Source organism: Candida dubliniensis, chromosome 2 (assembly GCF_000026945.1).
Source record: "Candida dubliniensis CD36 chromosome 2, complete sequence".
Classification (NCBI taxonomy): Eukaryota; Fungi; Ascomycota; class Pichiomycetes; order Serinales; family Debaryomycetaceae; genus Candida; species Candida dubliniensis.
The window spans coordinates 132,648-151,824 of record NC_012861.1 but is presented as its reverse complement, the minus strand read 5'-3'; the positions used below and the strand labels follow the sequence as shown (position 1 = coordinate 151,824).

Below are 19,177 nucleotides of genomic sequence, written 5' to 3'. Positions count from 1 at the left end.
CAAATTATGCCACCAAGGAGAAAGTTAAGTCAATCTTCAACTGAGTCCTCACCAGTGAAAAAATCCACAGAAGAATCTCAACATGCAACAGTCACACACTCACCACAAGAATATATAGAGTTCTTCAGAACAACCTTGGATTTGGTGTATAGGTTGAAAGATGGTGATGCAGATTTGGCACCTCCATTTATCAAGTTGCCATCTAAAAAATTCTTTCCCGACTACTACCACGTCATAAAGCAACCTATATCATTAGATAAAATAGGAAAGCGAATTGAAAGTACATATACTGGTTCTTCATCGAGAGAGTTTCTTGACGACTTTGAATTGTTGTTACAAAATGCGAGCACATACAATGCTCCCGATTCATGGATTGTTCAAAGTGCTGGAAAAATTGTAAACTTTGTCAGGGAACAAGTTGAGGAATTTGAGAGCACTCCTTCAACCAATAATGCTACTGATGACACCAAAAAGCCAAAGATAAAGTTGAAGCTCAAGCAGAGAAAGAATGAAACAGAGACAGAAGGGGGGTCGGAATTTCAGTCGTCAGTAAAAGTTAATAAGGAAGAACCATTAATCACTTTCGGCAGATTAGCAGAATTTTGTATAAATATATTACGCGATGTCATAAATCATGAATTTCCAAAACAGGGAGTCTTGAGCGGGCCGTTTTTGGAAGAAGTTGATACCGAAGTATATACCGATTATTTGGACTATGTAACCAAACCAATGTCTTTCAACACGATATTATCTAATTTAGAGAAAAAAAAATTATTGAGTCCCAAATTCCCTTTATTGGACAACTTGAAGAAGTTTCATGACACTACCACATTGATTTTTTCCAATGCAAAGGCCTATAACAACGATGATTCACAAATTTATCAAGATGCAGCTGTTTTGGAAGAATATTTTAATGAACAATATAATAAATTAAAATCCAGAATTGAACTGGAAGCAGATAAATTGCATCCTTCAACACAAAAGCTAAAACACAGTATTGGTAGAATTGACACCTCAGTAGCAGAACCTCAATTGAAGAAAAGGAGAAAGAGGTCTATTAAACAAGATTTCCCAGTAGAACAAATTCACGAGGAAGATGATATCAACAATACCCAACCAGAAGCTATCAATGCTGATACACAAGATGTTGATGAATCAGTTGATTCTGGAGAGCTCGATACATCCAAATCACGAGAAGTCGCCGCCGAGCAAAATGCCCCTAATACCATGGGTAAGACTTTGCCGTTACTCCCGGAGCAAAATTCAATAATTCAAGAGTCAGCATTATTTTCAACACCCGCTGTGTCAACCAACATTACTAAATTTGTTCAACAAAAATTATCACAACCAGCAACAATTTTGTCTCGAGAACAAGAAATTAAAAAAGCATTATTTCCAACTCAGCCAGGAAACACAATTGCTACACTCTTTTCCTACAAAGTTCCAGCGAATGGATACACCAACCAAGCCTATACTATTGCTTTACCAAACGGAGCCCTGCCTTTTGTATCATTCAAAGTATCGCTACACAATTTGTTGTACCAACTCAAAGAACCTGAGCTAATTGATGATCACGGAATTTTAAGTCATCTCGGTAACGACGATTTCCAATGCAAATTATCTGTCAACGAAGAAGAAGTTTCTAATGTTGCTGATTGCTTTAAGGAAGAAAAAGGGGAGAACGCTGTTTTGGGAGTTCAATATGATGTCAAATTGAGTTATGGATTGAATGTTTTGTCATTCAATTGTAAGGTTGCTCCTAATTTAAGCAAGAAAATCAAAAACACATCTATTGAGGAAGAGGAGGTAGCAGGGAGACACACAAGGCATCAATTGCAACAAATGCAAAAAACATGGGACGTTGAAACAATAACCTTTTATGTTGTCTGCACCTCAGGATGAGACTACGCTGAGTTCCATGACTAATTAAATATAGTATATATATGTATAAACAGCAAAAAACAAAACAAAAATAAAATCTATGTACTATTTACCAATACAAAAACTTGAAAAAACAACGTCCAAGATTTCTTCTAAATCAATCGATTGCCCAGTGATTTTTCCTATCCCGTCAACTGATTGACGAAGACAGTCTGCTGCTAGAAGAACATCGTCTGCGTCTGCCCACTGATAAAACTCTTTGAATCCAAATAAAATATCGTTCTCCAAAATATCTTGTACTCGAGAAGAAACAATAATAGGATCAGAAGTTTCTGACTGAGATAAGTCTTTGAATTTTTCAATCAATGCCTTTTGAAGATTGTCAATTCCTGATCCAGTTGAGCACGAAACTACATAAAAATAGTTCTTAGGTAAATTAAAAACCTGAGAATATTTTGAAATCATTTCCTCTGATCGACTTACAAATAGATCTTGCTTATTCAACACAATTAGTATTTGTTTGTTTTCTTTAACTAGTGCTTCTAGATGTTCTTTCAATTCCAAGGGATCTTTTTCCACGGATATAGGATCTAGTACCACAATCACCAAATCTGCTAACATCGACCTCTTTTTCGCTCGTTTGATCCCTTCCTGCTCAATAGAGTCGGCTTCTTCAAATGATCGGATGCCCGCAGTGTCACCAACAACCACCTTATATCCCCCAATTTCCAATGGTATATCAAGAATATCTCTCGTAGTTCCTGCAATCTCACTGACAATAGCAGCATCTTTGTTTGCTAATATGTTCAATATAGAAGATTTCCCAGCATTTGGTGGTCCTAATAATGCCAATTGAATACCATTTAGCAAAATTTGCAGTGACTTTACTTTTAACAAATAAGCTTTAATTTCCAATTCAATTTTTGCAATATTCTCTTTCACATCTTGTATGATCTGGTCAGTTTCCTCAATATCATGATCCTCACCAAAATCAATAATCATTGTCAAATTAGCCATTTGGTTAACAATTTCATTTCTCCAATTCATAAATTCTATTTTGGTCTGTCCAGACAGTGATGCTAAACTCGCCAACCTTTGCAGTTCAGTCTCAGCATTGATCATATCATTTATCCCTTCCAATTCAGTTAAATCTAGTCGGCCATTGTAGAAAGCTTGTTTGGAAAACTCTCCCCTATCTGCTTGTCTAATCATTATTCCATTACTGGGATCATGTAAGTTTTTGATCGACTGCAATACAGATTTGATGATTGAAACACCTCCGTGTAGATGCAATTCTAATAAGTCTTCTCCAGTGTAAGTTTTGGGACCAGGTAAAAATAAGGTTAGAGCTTCATCTAAGAAAACCGACTTCTGATTGCAACGGTGCCCAAATGAATATAGCTTACGAACACTGGCAATTCTGTTTTTAGGTGGCTTAGTTGAGTTCGTCAACTTGTGGTAGATGTACTTTGATTGAGGACCGGAGATTCTCACCACTGCTATTGCAGATTTACCAAATTTGGTTGATAAAGCAAATACAGTTGGTTTCAAAGGATTTTCATTTGAGAGGTATCGTTTGCCAACATGTAGAAGTTGACGAAACATTAGTATGTTAAGCTGTATTTGAAATATAATTAATAATAATGATGAGTCTCTCCAGAACGAAAAAAAAAAAAAAAATAAAACCGAATCCAAAATCTCATCTGAACAATTCATCGAAAAGTAGTATCTTCCACCACCCACACAAATACATTATTTCCTTATTGCAGCAATGCTATTGAAAACTAAAAGCTTGGGACCACGTAAACTTTTTTCAACCTGGTCTATTTTGACTCACGAGAATCCTTTAGGAATACCAAGAGTTGCCGGTAAACCAAACTCAATACCAAAGGCGTCAAAGGGCTTACCAATACGACAGAAAATTCCCAACGTTTCTAACATAATATTAGTCTCATCAGCAAAAGGAGGAGTTGGTAAATCCACTGTATCTGTAAATACTGCATTGGCATTGTACAGTCTAGGTAAAAGAGTTGGAATACTAGATGCAGATATATTTGGTCCTTCAGTGCCTAAACTAATGAACCTAAAGGGTGAACCAAGATTATCTAATCTGGGTAAATTACTTCCTTTATCCAATTATGGTGTGCAAACCATGTCGATGGGATATTTAATTGACGAGAAACAAGCAATAACGTGGAGAGGTTTAATGGTCATGAAGGCATTGCAGCAATTGCTTTTTGAGGTCGAGTGGTCACCAATTGACTATCTCGTTGTAGATATGCCTCCTGGTACAGGTGACACACAATTATCAATTGGACAATTGTTGCAAATAACGGGAGCAATAATTGTTAGCACACCTCAAGACATTGCTTTAATTGATGCAGTGAAAGGTATTACAATGTTTAATAAAATCAATATTCCTATAATAGGTATGGTTCAAAACATGAGCCATTTTATATGTCCTAATTGCAAACACGAGTCTCACATATTCAAAAGCAAAGGTGCTGAAAAAGTGGCATTGGAAAACAATTTAAGAGTGTTAAGCTCCATACCTTTAAATGAAGAGATATGTGTTCAAAGTGACGTTGGAAAACCAATAGTTATTTCTGATCCCAACTCAGATATAGCCAAGCCATATTTCGACATAGCCAAAGCTATTGTTGATTTCAAATAGATATATTCCAACACATACAATAGCTATCGGGATAACAATTAAAAGAAAAACAATAATTAGCTCGAGATGTGTTTGGCGTTGTTAAATTTTTTGAATTTTTTTTTTTTTTTGTTATTCTTTGCAACCAACTTCTTGATAAGAACCAATTTTCTATCTATAATTTCAATGCTTCTATAAACGGGGAAAGTCTAGTTTATCACTATTACTCAATGCGTTTTACAGGTAGTCTTATACCCACCTTGATATGGTTTATATCATCGATTCAATGTTTGAATATCGAATCTAGCTCACCTTCAAATGACACAATATCGATACTTACAAATCATTTTCAAATAATTAAAGATTTGCTACCTTATAGCAAGACCTCTAAACCTCAAATCAAGGAAGCTAGACCGTTGATTAAAGTTCTGAAAGATGGAGTGCCAATAAATTTCCACAAAGCCCCAGCAGTAATAATAGCTTCTAACAGAACAGACTATTTATTCGGATATGGCAATAAATTGCTGGTCCTGACTGAAATAAAAACAATTACTGAATTTGCAACTGCCATTGTTTCCCCTACACAAGAATTTGATGCACTACAACTAGAACTAAACACATTGTCATTAGAAACTTCAGCATTAACATTTGAATCCAGTGTGGATTCCCAGTTTACTATTGTAAACACACCTACAACACAAGAACCAAAAGTATCATCAAATGTTTTACAGATGGATGCATTTGAACAAATTAAAAAGCTAGAAAAATTAGTATTGGATTTGAGGCTTGAAATGAAAGACCAACAAAAGAGTTTTAACGCTCAATTGTTAGATGTGCATACTGCGAGAAACACTGTACCAGTTTATACTACACACATAATTACCTCGGTAATTCCACTGTATGCACCAGAAGAACGAAGTACAGTTTCACATAAAATTGTATCAATTGCAAGTAGTTCTACAACAGGCATACATGAAACTCAATCAATCGATACTTTATCAAAACACAAAATGAATAGGAAAAATATATTGAACAAAAAGCCACCGCCCAATTCGGTTTTAATAGCTCCTCAGTTTCAATTCCACGAAAGACTGGCTACCAAAACCGCAGCGGCGTATTTAAAGCCAAAAATCGTATGGACCAGTTTTCCAACCACGACTGCAACATCTATGTTTGACAATTTTATTTTAAACAATCTTATTGATGAAACAGATTCTGAAACAGAAAGTGGTGAAACTGAATCAGCAGACGATTATTATTACTACTATAGTTACGAAGATGATGAGAAAGAAGACGATAGTGATGAGATTACAGCACAAATTTTATTTTCCGAATCAAAATTACCAGCAACGACAAAACCATTTGAGGATCCTTTTGAGCGAGTTAGCATGGAAAACAATAAATTTGAACCTGCCAATACACTGAAAGCAAAAAAGTTTACCAACACGGCATGTGGCACATCTACTACTGCAATAGCATCTTTTGAAAATACAATATTTGATATCCCCAAATTCTTTTATGGTAACAGGAGGAAAAAATCAAACTCGTTTAAAACCAACAACAACACCATCAGATTTGATGTGTTTGATTGGATATTTGAAAGTGGTACTGCTAGTCAAAAAGTACATGGATTAGTGTTGGTGTCTAGTAGTGTTCTACTAGGAACATGTCTATTGTTTATTTTATAACGACATCTATTAATGTTTCAGGAAGCCAAACTTCTGCAATTTGTTTTGTTTATATTGTAGTTTAGGTCAATATATGTATCTGTATAAATATTATAAATATGGTTAATATTTTGGTTGCAAAACTTTTGATGTCGAATGGAGATAGAGATTATTGGTTAGAATTTGCATGTGATTTTTTTTGTTTAATTTGTTGAGCGAGGCTTTTTTTTATTATTGATTTCCTCACCGAACAGTTAGACATTTTTGTTCATTTTTTATACGTGACAAAATAATGTCGTTAAATCATAATAATAAAATATTATTTGGAACCGCATCAAAAAAGAAAAAAACGAATTCTCTCTCTGTTTTTTTATGTTTTGGTTTTGAACCTTCTTTTTTCTTTTTTTTTTTTTTTTACTTTCCCTCCAGATTGTTTATTTATTCTCATCTTAACCTTTTTATTCGATTCTTTGTTTTTAACTTCCTCGATAAATTGTTTTCCAGTTTCATTATAAACCGATTGCAAAGTTTATCCCTTTCCTTTTCCTTTTTTTTTTCTTCTTTGCAACAGATAGAACAAAAACGAATCAGCGAAATACCCGATGTCATCCGTACCATCATCCCCAATTAGAAATGACAGCTCCTTTATGGTTGCTGAAGGTCAAGAAGCAAGATTAAGAAAGGAAATTAAAAAGACTATTTTAGATTTTGATAGCAACCAATCATACATTGAAGAAGAAGATAGAACATACATTTACAATAATTCAAGTATACTAGATGATGACGATGAGTTGGAAGACGCCGAAGCAGAAGATGATGAAGATAGTTACGAGTTAGATGACACTGAAATTGAAATTGAAGAAGATGATTCAAGTATTGTCTTAGAGAAAGTTGCCAATTCAACCACTGATTCCACCAAAGACCTCAAATCATTAGCCACAGAAAAACCCTCTTTGACTTTCTATCAATTTCTCAAGAAGCATGAAATTCCAAGAAAACTTTTCCATTCATCAATTGGTGTATTAACATTGTGGCTATATACTATTGGTGTTACTGTACCCCAGTTATTTATACCATTAGGAAGTGTGTTTGCTGTCCTTTTGACCAATGATTTGATTAGATTAAACAACCCTGCTTTGAATGAGAAAATTTGTAAGGTCATGTCATTTGTAATTAGAGACAACGAATATAATTCATACAATGGGACCCTTTTTTATTTGGTGGGTGTTTTAATTGTGCTTTATGCTTATCCAAAGGACATTTCCGTTTTGAGTATTTTATTATTGAGTTGGGCAGACACTGCAGCTTCCACCTTTGGTAGAGCATTTGGTAAATATACTCCACAGATTGCCAGTGGTAAATCGTTGGCAGGATGTCTTGCTAGTTGTGTAACCGGTGTTTTGACTGCTTATTTATGGTATGGCTATTTCATTCCTCAATATAATTATTGGAACCAACCAGGCGATATCTACTGGAATGCCTCAACAAACAAGTTGAGTTTACCAATTTACTCTTTGCTAATTGGGGTAATAACTAGTATTTCAGAAGTAATTGATTTGGCTGGCATTGATGATAACTTTACAATACCAGTTTTGAGTGGAACATGTATTTATTGGTTGGTTAGATTGACTCAGCAATAAAGAGAGATCAAACCAGATCTCAATTTTCATTATCTTTCTTCCCCCCTCCTTTCGTACCCGCTAATGGGATTTAATTATACCCACTTTCTCACTTTTGATTTAATCCTTCTTTGCTTTAATGTTTTCCGAATTCCTTAATTATTTAATTATAGATTATATACGTTCCAGTTTTATTTTATTTTATTTTATTTTACATTTTGTCTATAGCGTAGAATCTACTAATTTCCTCTATTCATTAGCAAACAAGCCAGCGTACCCTTGACCAGTAGATGTGCACATTGAGATAACACCCAACTCTTTATTCTGATCTTTTAGTCCATTAAGCAAAGTGGCAGTAACTCTTGCACCAGTTGCCCCCAATGGATGTCCCAAGGCTATAGCTCCACCGTATGGATTAACTTTATCATAATCAAGTCCCAATTTTTCAATACAATAAATCAGTTGGGATGCAAATGCCTCATTTAATTCAAAAATATCGATATCTTTGGTATCAACATTTAATCTCGACAATAATTGTGGAATAGCAGCTGATGGACCAATTCCCATGAGCCCTGAAGGAACACCTGCCACTGACGAACCAATGAATCTAGCTATTGGTACTATTCCCAATTTCTCGGCATTTTGACGAGTAGTCAAAATCACAGCAGAACCACCATCAGAAATTTGTGAGGAATTACCAGCAGTAGTAGTCCCATCGTCCTTGAACACGGGTTTTAAGTTGCTCAATTTTTCAATGGTTGAGCCACCCCTTATCCCATCATCTTTAGTCACTAAAACCAGTTGGTTGCTTTCATCAGTTGTTTGAATAGGAATGATTTCTTTGGCAAAATGTCCCAGCTGTGTAGCTTTGTCTGCTTTTAAATGAGAATCAAGTGCAAACTCGTCTTGTTGTTTTCGAGAAATTCCATATTTAGTAGCAACATTTTCACTGGTTATCCCCATTGGCATCAACACATTTTTAGCTTCATCAGAGACATCTGCTAAAAATGATTCGGAAATTCTTGTAGGAATCCCCCGATGAGGGAAATAATCATGAGTCATACTTTCTACTCCAGCAGCAATAACAAATTGATTCTCCCCACTACGCAAACTACCTGCTTGATAAGTGATTGCTTGAGCAGAACTAGCACATTGACGATTAATTGTATTCACGGTGGTCTTCAATGGGAAACCAATTTTTTTAATGGCTAAGGCACTAGCCTTCTGACCACCTAACGTTTGTAAAACTGCTCCAACTAAGACATCATCAATCAAATTTAAATCAAACTGAGACTCAGATATAGTACCCTTAACCACTTGATGTAATATTTCCTCGGGAAACAATCTACTCAACCCTCCTTTAATTGACTTGGTGATTGGAGTTCTCTTTGCTGCAATAATAACAATATCATTAGCTGATTTCTTGAACATATTTTAGAAAACAAAGAGAGAGTGTCTTTATTGATTGTGGTCTGCTTATTAATTTCATTTTCAAACATATTCATTCATTCTTGGGAATTTGTACCCCATTTTATAACCAAGGAAATAGAAGAAAGGATCTAGTGGGATCTATTATAATGTGGGGGGAAGGAAGGAAAGAGGACTTTTATTTTGTTCCTGTTAATGTGTTTCCGCACAATCTTCTCCGGAAATACTATAAAATGGAAGTATGTATATGTATATCCGGTACACACGATTCAAATATAAATTTAAGTTTGTTGATAAAGCGACAAAGAATACAGATCTCAATGTATGGGTATCTGGTTTATAGAATAAAATTATCAAAACAATTCAATCAACAGACTTTTTTTTTCAAAACTTTTATTCCATTTGATTTCTAATCTTAGTAAACTCGTTATAATCTAAGCGATTCTTCAACCCATCATATCTGGTTAATTCCAACCAGCCTTCTTTCAAACCCTTTTCATAGAACTTGGATACATTCTTCTGACTTACTGGATAATCAGCTTTCTTCAAAAGATAATATAAAGTAGTCAATTTATCCCAATTCTCCTCCTCCGCCACACTTGGCAAAAATGTACCAGAATAATGTTCATTGTTTAGTTCAAACGAGATTTTCAATCCATTCGCACCAATTTCCCAATCAAGCGGGTTATTAATAGGAACAAAATTATCTAACAATGTAACTGAAACCTCCAAAGCTTCAACTTCAGAAGCATTAACGGGGGAGAATCTAGGATCTTGTAATGCCGCATGCAAGGCATACCTAGAAACACCAGATTCAATGGGTAAGGCAGAAAATGTGCCTATACAACCACGCAATTGATGGTTTTTATTCCATGTTATAAATAGTGGTGCTCGTGATGGCAATGTGGTGGTTGATTCGTGTAAAGTTTCAAAGTACTTCGATAAAGGGATCTTATTGGATTCAAGATTCAATTTGAAGAGTAACGATTCAAATGCGTAACAAGATAAAGCTTTAGACATTAGGATCGGGGAGATTATGAATATTGATTGAAATAAATTTGTTAGTTCAAGGGATATGAGGAAAGGGTAGTGTAGTGTTATTTAGGTTGTGTTTTTTTTTTTTTTTTAGTTGCCTGTCTCTTGCCGCCCTTTATCTTCTATCTACTATACAATTTGTTATCATTTGAGAATGCGATTCGGAAATGTGACTGGTAGAAACGGAAATAAAATGTACAACCCACCATTTGAAATTGATAAACCCTCCATCAAAATAAATACTAATTCTAAATTTGACCTAGTAATGGATGGTTTTATTTATTCTAATACCCAAGTTGACAGAAGGGATTTTGTAGAAATTTGACAGAAAGAATACTATAGTTTTATACTCAGCTTTAATTAACTTCTTTCGGAAATTATGCACCTTGAGTCAATTCCGTCTATGGACGGCGTTAACTTACCCGTGCACCAAGTATAGCAATGTTTCAGAAATAAATTGATTGCAAAACTATGCTAGTCACGCTGTTAACTCTTAACTCTCCCCACTCTTCTTTCCTTTTTTTATTCTTCCCACCTAGTATAAATACAACGATTAAATCGCTAGCTTTTGGATCAACTCCTTTTTCTTTTTTCTTTTTCTTCCCTTAATCATTATTCTACAATTTTCTGATTTAAACAACTATTACAACTTACACATCAATTTTAAAAAATGTATTATCGTGGATTTTATCGAGGAGCTCCATTTTGTCGTTTTGGATTTGGCGGTTTATTTTTATTAGGTGGCGCTTTTATTTTGGGTTCAATCGTATCAGGAAACCGCCCTTACTGGTCTAGAAGTTTCCATCACTGGGGTTGTCAATGTCCAGACTGTGTTAGAAGATCATTAAGGTTTAGAAATCATCATCATATGGGCTGTCAATGTCCTGAATGCTCATTAAGATTAAAACATAGCAATTATCATGAAACGAATGATTCCCAACAAGGAATTGACAACCGTTTTGAAAGGTATGGCGATAACCACAATTACCCAAGAAATGAACCATCTTCAAATAATGGAAATAACGGTCCCATGTGAAAAGGCAAATTTAAATATGTAAATAGTGTGACAAACAAGTGCTTATGTAAATAGAATTCGCATCTTCATGTATATAGATAAATTACAGTATATTCATTTATTTTATATTGTCTATTTGTTGATGTTTTGATATTATCAAACGTATAAAAAGTGTAGTTTACTAAACAAAGTGGGAGTACCAAGAAGTGCTACTTCTCCCCTCTACCAAAATAAAAAGGCACCAAGTATAATACCAGCAGTTATCACTTCAGGTAACAATGCAAGAAAAGTGTAATACCCATACTTACCAAAGTAGATAATATATGGACTTGGGTTTTCCCAAGTACTCCAATGGAAACCACTGAGTAATGAAAAAACACATCTAACAATCAAAATTGCCAAACCAACAATCAATAAATAAATGACTATATTCAATTGAGAACCACTCAAACGAATAATTACCAAAAATAAAATCATTAATAAAATCTCAATTAAGAATAAAATGGCCCCTGCTTTAATTAATGCAATACCGGTTGAAGATCCTTGATAGTTAACAATGATGTTGGTACCGACAATATTCACAACTATGGCAGCAATTAAAATCATTGTTAATACTCTAAACGGCCAATAATTGATTTCGTCGTTATCATCGTCATGGTCATTGTCGCTATCATTATCGGATTTTTCGAATGAATGGGAATGATTGTGTTTTTTAACCTTTTGGTGTTTTGATCTAAAAAATGCAGGCAAATCATCTTGGTACTTGAAATTATGGGTGACCAAAGATGTGATACTTCTAGCTATGAATCCTAAACCAATTGAATCGAAAATATATGTGGGGATAAATAAACTAACATTGAAAGTTTTTTGATGCATAAACACTAACCCAAGAATACCACCAACTATTTTTAACATGAGGAAAATGGTGAAAAAGATGAAGAATGGTAAAATTTGACGTAATCCTTTCCTTTCATTCTTCTTAATAGTTGTAATTACCAAGAAAGCAAGAAGCAAGATCGCAAACAAGAATACTTGTACGTATGAAACGATTTCCCATTGAGTGTAATTTACTAGTTGCATTGAGGTTTTCTAGTTGATAAAAATATTTCTAAACAAACATATGTTGCAGTTCATGAGGTATCTATTTATACTTCAACAATTGAATGAAATGATGCTATCATTTTCACAATTTTGAGCTCTGTTCCGCAAGGCTTTGCTATGATTAGAAGTAATAGATCTAATGTTACTTGAAACTAATACAGAAAAGAACTGTTTGAATCAAGTTTTTTGATTTTAAGCGATGAAGCCGCCGTGCGTCAACATCTTATGCGATGGAGGCGCTGTGCATAAACACAAACTATATCTATTGAAAATATTGATTAAACAACCATAATCGGTGTTAACTTTATTTCAAACTAGATGGATGATGATTCGGCCCGACAACAATTACTACTTTAACTTTGGGTCAGGGAAAAATAACTTGAGCCGTACCAGCTTTGCCCAATTTTAGATTTGTTCAACTGAATCTTTTAAATTTTCAGTGACTTCTCTATCACAAGTTTCTGGCAGACGCTGATACAATTAATAAACTTTTTCCAAGGCCGCTGTTTTTAATAATACTGTGGATGACGTTGGTACTTCAAAAAATAAAAGTATTAGAACCAATCATGTATTAACTCTAAACCAAAGGCAAATACCATATATTAAAATTCAGCCTTTATTTTTTTTTTTTTTGAGGGGATTGGTAATTTCAAGGTGGCACAGCCCATTCTTGATTGTTTTAAATTGAGAGAATCTAAAGTTATCTTTTCTGTAAAACAACTCCAATTGTAATAGCAGTTTTAAAAATTGACAACAGATACTTGATGAAACAATTAAGTCATCGAACCACGTTCTTAATATGCTATGTAGGAAAAAAAAAACTTTAGTATTCATTGTTTTAGATCCACCACAAGAGTTTCTGTGATTCCTTTTAATTCAACAGTTGGTAGCATCAAGTATTTATAATTGATTGTGCCAAAATACACGACTATAGCGCAATTGCTTTCCACTGGAACTTGATATTATTTCCAGAGTCACGCGCAAAAAAAATAAAGAACCTATCAACAGCAACAATAATATCGATAACACTTGCTTGCTTTTACAATTGTTTCCATATCTTTCAATACGTACTTTTTTTTTTTTTTCAACCTTTAACTGTCCCCTTCTTTGATAAACTTCCTCCACACCCTTACTCCCTTTTTTTTTTTTTTAATATCTAACACTGTTACTACATACCCAATAATCCTACAGTTATTTTTATACCTAACGATAATGACGATTCCACTTATTGGTAGACTTAGTTTACTGGATTGGCCTTTGATTATTATATCCTTCACATTGGCATGGGTTGAGTTCATCATTTCATTGATAACAACTCTTTTACCAAGTAAATTCATCGATTTTTGCACATTTGTGACCAAACAAATATATAAATTTACCCCAAATCCAATTACTTTAATTATCAAACAGAAAAAGATCGATATAAACGACGAAGAGAACATCAAATATCTGTATATAAAATCCGATATTCCCAAATTCACCAAAAAGAGTTATGATTTGACTATTGAATTGTTGAATTCCGAAAATATTGAACAGATGGTCAGCTTATTTGGATATGAAATAGAAAGCAGAATAGTCAGAACCCAAGATGATTATTTATTGAACATCCATAGAATAAAAGGTAAAAATAGACCATCTAATGGGAAAGTTATCTATCTACATCATGGGTTATTAATGTGCAGTGAAATATGGGTTACGATGATTGACAAGTATCAGAACCTACCATTTATCTTGTATGATTTGGGTTACGATGTTTGGTTGGGCAACAATCGTGGTAACAAGTATAGTCAAAAACATTTATTCTACAATTTGAATTCCATTAAATACTGGGATTTTTCCATTGATGAGTTTGCATTATTTGATATCCCCAACACTATTGATTATATTTTACAGACCACCAAGAAATCCAAATTGACATATATCGGGTTCAGTCAAGGCAGTGCCCAAGCCTTTGCTAGTGTATCCGTTAATTCCGATTTGGCAGACAAAATTGATCAGTTAATTGCCATATCTCCTGCAACAACGCCGCATGGATTATATTCAAAATTCTTGGACATCTTGTTAAAATCATCCCCCAATGTGATTTATTTGTTGTTTAGTCGGAGAGTATTAATGCCTTCATGTATCTTTTGGGAGAGAATAATGTACCCACCATTGTTTGATAATATGATAGATATAGCCAATTATTTGTTATTTAATTGGCGAGCCACAAACATTACCAAATTGCAGAAATTAAGCAGTTATGCACACTTGTATTCTACAACAAGTGTCAAATGTGTTGTTCATTGGTTTCAAGTTATGTCTTCGAAAAACTTTCAAATGTATCATGATTCAAACTCGAATTTGTCAGGATTAAAGCCAATAAGTTACCCTTTGAAAAACATCCAAGTCCCCATCCGTTTGATTTACGGAACAACAGATTCGTTGGTTGATATAGATGTCATGAAGTCACAATTGCCTAAGCTGACAACAAAAGCCTATCCTGTAGAGAATCATGAGCATTTAGATAATTTATGGAGTAACGATGTTTATGAAGTAGTTTTCAAAAAAGTATTAAAGTTTTTAGGGGAAGACACCGATAAAGTATATGCAAGGTTGTTCCGTCAAAGTGAAGACACTAAGTTTATTGAAGACACAATTCCAGCCGATGAATCATTTATTGTTGATGATGGTGAAACGTTGCACAACAGCAGTAGTAATGGGCATCAATCGTATCTCAAATCGGCTAACAATGAAAGATCAGCAACCAGCAGTGGTAATATTCAAGTCGAATCGGATATCGTTATTGATTATGAAAGACAACAATCAATTGGTGGCAATAGTATATTTTTATAGAGAATAGTAATATATGTTAGCACTATGATATAAAGAGAGAAAAAGTGATTGCAAATGGTCGTGACCAAAAAAAAAAAAAAAAAAAGACAGAAAGTCGTGCACGTAGGTCGTTCTTTTAACGTTGTTGCAGAAATCGCAAAAACTGACAAACAAAACAAATAAAGGGCAAAAAAAAAAAAACCTTGAAAATGAAAAAAGAAAAAAGAAAAGGAAAATCCCACAACATAATAAAATTAATTTACTTGTATCACATTTACAACTATTTGATTCTATATTATTCTAATTTCAACCACATTTATTTTTTGTTTTCAAGGCAATAATCATGTCTAACAGTAGAGGAGAATCTCCTCCCATACTTGTATGTTAACGTGGTTTTACTAAACTAGGGATTAATCAGTAATGAAAGGGAATTCATTAAAACTATTCGTCACCAAGTGTTTAACAAGTTAAATTTGTTACAACTTGCCCAGTTATTCCAGTAATTTCGCTCAAACTAGTTTTTATCATTGTCTTTCAATGAAGGTTTTTTTATGTATTACATTACTAACAAAATATATTTTTTTAGAACATGACTCGAATCAATCTTGATTTTCATCCAACAGAACTTGTTAAACAAATTACAAAAAGAATCCCACGTTCGTTACCGTATTATAATAATGGGGACCTGGAAACAGATGCAGATGATCCCATTGTCACAGAGTTAATGAAGCTACGTCCTCATAGTTCGAGATTTATAATATCAAATATATTGTATAATGAAGAAATTGTCCAATATTCCGCAAAATTACAAGAATTGCTATATTTATTATTGGAGGAAAAGGAGTTGGATGATAATATTCGCATTAATGTTGAAAATTCATTATCTGAGTTGACTACATCATTACCTGCGTTGAATCAAGATGATTACAGGCTCAACAACAACAACAACAACAACGTCTCCGAGCCACCAACCAAGAAATCCAAATTACAACAAAACTTGCCTACACCAGTTCCTTCACAACTGACATTTCCCAACAACTATTTATCAAAGATATTAATAGATAACTTTGATTCTTTATTAAAGTTCTCAACGAGCTACTTTAATTTATCCCTTGCATCCCATATCACAAAATACGTAGTTGAATTGATTTATCTGCTAAATTATTGGGAGGTTATTCATTTGGTTTATTTGAATTCAAACATTATCAATTTTTTGCAGTTGTTAGATTTTGAAATAGTCAATGGTTCTTTTGGTCCCATTGTAAGGCCACCAGAAAATTACCTTAGCGATATTATGTTACAGGGGTTGCAATATCCATATCCTTATCCCTTCTATAATTATTCATATCATTCATTCAACAGTCATGTTGAAGAACAAAAATTCAGGAAAATAAGCATTATACCATACGTGGATATCACTTTAAAGAATGTTGATGAACCGGTGCAGAGAAAGAAAAGGGGCCGCGGTCGTAAAGCCAAGAACCCCTTACCAAAGAAAGAGGATAATAATCCAGCAATGCATAATACTGAAATCCAACATCCAGAGGTTGCCAAGCAAGCCACTGGAAAAGATGAAGAACCAACAGCAGAAGCTAGCAGAACTGTTAGTGAGGTGTCAGAGGACGAGATGGAGAAGCAACCACAACCAAAGACATCAGTGAAAAGTTCTATTCTGTCGGTAACATCGGTAATGAACCCCAGTGCAATTAACACTGAAGCTGTTCCAGTAGCAATAGACGCGGGGAAAATGTCAAGGGTAGGTGGTCTGGCGTCATCAACTGCAACTCCACCAACTGACACGGTATCAAATGCCGACATAAACCCACCATCATCTTATGCAACCCAATCAGGACAAGCTCTTCCAAAAATTGGCGAATTTGCTTCAAGTAAACAAGGATCACAATTTTCTGTACCGCGAAACGATGCGTTTGTCAACAAAACAGCAAATTTAAGTATCTCTCCAATATCTGGCCATGATTATTCAACAACTAACCCATATGCATCCTATCCATATTCTCAATCGTCTTATCAGCACCAGCACCAACGCCATGACAAAAACAAGATATCGCTATCACAAAATTCAAATCCAAACACTATACCAACGATACAGCCACCAAATGAGATGTTTGTTTCAGGACCACAACCTGAATTGAATTATAGGAATCCATCTCAGGATAGGTCAGATAACCAAAGTCGTCTTGATCACCATTCAAATCTGAGTGCTTTTCATGGCGTGAGTCCAATTGCAAATTATCAATCAAAGACCAGTAATATATTACCTTCAATAGATCGTTTGACTAACAATCCCACATCTCAAACTGGATTCAGTGATATTGGTCATTATCCTAAGAGGCCATCCTTTGGTAATTCTCCAACTGTTGGGGCTTTTGCTACAAGACATAATTCGACATCAAAGCAACATGATCATCATCTTGATCAGAGCATACTGCAATCAAAAGAGTCTACATCATCGCAAAAATATGAGAATAAACGAGAAAATGCAAGTAGGGCTGGTTCACAATCTATAGCAAGTGAGTTCCCTCAGCGAAAAATCTCAGTGGAAGGACGTATCAGCGATGTTGATGGCCCTTCTGGTACACAGAATCATTTATCAGCTGAAGAGAAGGCGAAAAAGTCCAAATCGGGTGTTATACATCAATGCCATTTACTCGATGCAGGAAGTTTAGAGGAATGTTCGAAGATATTTTATGGTAAGAACGAACTTTTACGTCATCAAGAATTTGTTCACGCTACAAAGAAGAAAATTTACAAATGTATATATTGTGCCAGAATGGGGGCTAAAGTACAGAGTTATCCTCGTCATGATTCTTTGGCGAGACATATACGAAGAAAACATGGTATTACCGGAAAAGAAAACAAAATGGCAGTCAACTATGCCAAAGAGAATGTTGAAATAATCGATCCTGATCAGTTAATAACCAAACAGCATGACTTTCAAGAGCCACTAGTTTCTGATAGCCAAGGGGTATTTTTACCGCCAAAGGAAGGGGCATCACAACAACAAAAGAGTAGTCAATACCAACAGGAACAACCTCAGTTTGAACAAAAACTACCACTGTTACCACCCCAGCAACAACAATACTCAGATCCAATTAGATTTGAGAAACCAGCAGGCATCCCCCAATTCATGTCAAAGTTTGGAGAATCTGGTACCCAATTGCCTTCTTTACAGCTGTATTCATTAGGTGTTTCTCAACGACAACCAAGTACAACCTATCTGTCGAGATATAACACACAGCCAACACAACCCCAAGAAATACATAAATACGATAATCCAATACCAACAGTATCACCCCCTGTTGGGTCAGTGCCAATGAGGCGGCCTCTGCCGTTGGAAGGCAAAAACACTGACAACAGTTCCTATTACATCCTGGCCAATCAATCACAAAGTCCTTCCGACATGTTGGAGCAACCAAAAAAAGATTAGTACTGTAAGTAGGTAGTAAATATATGTAAACAATCTGAATTTTTTTTCTTTTTGGAAGATCACCGATGTTGTTGGTGAAATAAATGTGTTGGATCTGTAATTTAGGTGTACTAATAATGTAGACGATATTTTTCTCCTCTCCCTCACCATTGGGATGCTGTTTTCAAAATGTGTGTCTGGTTGCAAAAATTGGTTGTCAGACACACACACATAGTTTAGGGGCCAACTGCGAAAAAAAATAAAAAGAATTAAAAATACAATAGGTAGTGCATCGTTGCAAAATGCAATCAACTAACAATTGAGAAATTAGAAGCAGACCTAAAGTTGATTCTCTTTTTGATTATACATGCACTACCAATAAAGGAAGTAAGCACCGTGTTGAATTTAAGTAGAACAATCTATCTTTAATGATAAACACTTGTAATTATGATCAAGGAATAAACAGTTGCATTTAAGGCAGAAAATTGCTTGGGTTAATTTTACCAAGATGCTAACGTTTTGATTCTTGGAGAGTGT

At 34.7% G+C, this 19,177-nt stretch overlaps 11 protein-coding genes across 11 annotated transcripts; 7 read left to right on the top strand and 4 right to left on the bottom strand. All coding sequences in view use genetic code 12, as the record gives it.

Annotated features, from left to right (window-relative positions):
* Positions 1 to 6: 6 nt before the first annotated feature.
* Positions 7 to 1,902, top strand: CD36_15770 (chromatin structure remodeling complex protein RSC4, putative; the record flags this gene model as incomplete). Its single annotated transcript, XM_002418012.1, has 1 exon — positions 7 to 1,902. One exon carries the CDS (start codon positions 7 to 9, stop codon positions 1,900 to 1,902), a length of 1,896 nt encoding a protein of 631 aa, XP_002418057.1.
* An 84-nt stretch (positions 1,903 to 1,986) lies between these two features.
* Positions 1,987 to 3,597, bottom strand: CD36_15760 (GTPase MSS1, mitochondrial precursor; the record flags this gene model as incomplete). The annotated part of the gene is made up of 1 exon (XM_002418011.1): positions 1,987 to 3,597. The coding sequence occupies one exon, from the start codon at positions 3,595 to 3,597 to the stop codon at positions 1,987 to 1,989; it is 1,611 nt and encodes a 536-aa protein (XP_002418056.1).
* A 55-nt stretch (positions 3,598 to 3,652) lies between these two features.
* On the top strand, positions 3,653 to 4,555 carry CD36_15750 (nucleotide binding protein, putative; the record flags this gene model as incomplete). The annotated part of the gene is made up of 1 exon (XM_002418010.1): positions 3,653 to 4,555. One exon carries the CDS (start codon positions 3,653 to 3,655, stop codon positions 4,553 to 4,555), a length of 903 nt encoding a protein of 300 aa, XP_002418055.1.
* A 209-nt stretch (positions 4,556 to 4,764) lies between these two features.
* Positions 4,765 to 6,222, top strand: CD36_15740 (conserved hypothetical protein; the record flags this gene model as incomplete). Its single annotated transcript, XM_002418009.1, has 1 exon — positions 4,765 to 6,222. The coding sequence occupies one exon, from the start codon at positions 4,765 to 4,767 to the stop codon at positions 6,220 to 6,222; it is 1,458 nt and encodes a 485-aa protein (XP_002418054.1).
* A 581-nt stretch (positions 6,223 to 6,803) lies between these two features.
* On the top strand, positions 6,804 to 7,841 carry CD36_15730 (phosphatidate cytidylyltransferase, putative; the record flags this gene model as incomplete). The annotated part of the gene is made up of 1 exon (XM_002418008.1): positions 6,804 to 7,841. One exon carries the CDS (start codon positions 6,804 to 6,806, stop codon positions 7,839 to 7,841), a length of 1,038 nt encoding a protein of 345 aa, XP_002418053.1.
* A 228-nt stretch (positions 7,842 to 8,069) lies between these two features.
* CD36_15720 (3-ketoacyl-coa thiolase, peroxisomal precursor, putative) lies at positions 8,070 to 9,251 on the bottom strand (the record flags this gene model as incomplete). The annotated part of the gene is made up of 1 exon (XM_002418007.1): positions 8,070 to 9,251. The coding sequence occupies one exon, from the start codon at positions 9,249 to 9,251 to the stop codon at positions 8,070 to 8,072; it is 1,182 nt and encodes a 393-aa protein (XP_002418052.1).
* Positions 9,252 to 9,641: 390 nt separating this feature from the next.
* Positions 9,642 to 10,268, bottom strand: CD36_15710 (conserved hypothetical protein; the record flags this gene model as incomplete). Its single annotated transcript, XM_002418006.1, has 1 exon — positions 9,642 to 10,268. One exon carries the CDS (start codon positions 10,266 to 10,268, stop codon positions 9,642 to 9,644), a length of 627 nt encoding a protein of 208 aa, XP_002418051.1.
* Positions 10,269 to 10,953: 685 nt separating this feature from the next.
* On the top strand, positions 10,954 to 11,319 carry CD36_15700 (conserved hypothetical protein; the record flags this gene model as incomplete). The annotated part of the gene is made up of 1 exon (XM_002418005.1): positions 10,954 to 11,319. The coding sequence occupies one exon, from the start codon at positions 10,954 to 10,956 to the stop codon at positions 11,317 to 11,319; it is 366 nt and encodes a 121-aa protein (XP_002418050.1).
* Positions 11,320 to 11,520: 201 nt separating this feature from the next.
* Positions 11,521 to 12,378, bottom strand: CD36_15690 (conserved hypothetical protein; the record flags this gene model as incomplete). The annotated part of the gene is made up of 1 exon (XM_002418004.1): positions 11,521 to 12,378. The coding sequence occupies one exon, from the start codon at positions 12,376 to 12,378 to the stop codon at positions 11,521 to 11,523; it is 858 nt and encodes a 285-aa protein (XP_002418049.1).
* Positions 12,379 to 13,611: 1,233 nt separating this feature from the next.
* Positions 13,612 to 15,234, top strand: CD36_15680 (triglyceride lipase-cholesterol esterase, putative; the record flags this gene model as incomplete). The annotated part of the gene is made up of 1 exon (XM_002418003.1): positions 13,612 to 15,234. One exon carries the CDS (start codon positions 13,612 to 13,614, stop codon positions 15,232 to 15,234), a length of 1,623 nt encoding a protein of 540 aa, XP_002418048.1.
* Positions 15,235 to 15,556: 322 nt separating this feature from the next.
* CD36_15670 (zinc finger protein, putative) lies at positions 15,557 to 18,661 on the top strand (the record flags this gene model as incomplete). The annotated part of the gene is made up of 2 exons (XM_002418002.1): positions 15,557 to 15,592; positions 15,800 to 18,661. The coding sequence occupies 2 exons, from the start codon at positions 15,557 to 15,559 to the stop codon at positions 18,659 to 18,661; spliced, it is 2,898 nt and encodes a 965-aa protein (XP_002418047.1).
* Positions 18,662 to 19,177: the final 516 nt, after the last annotated feature.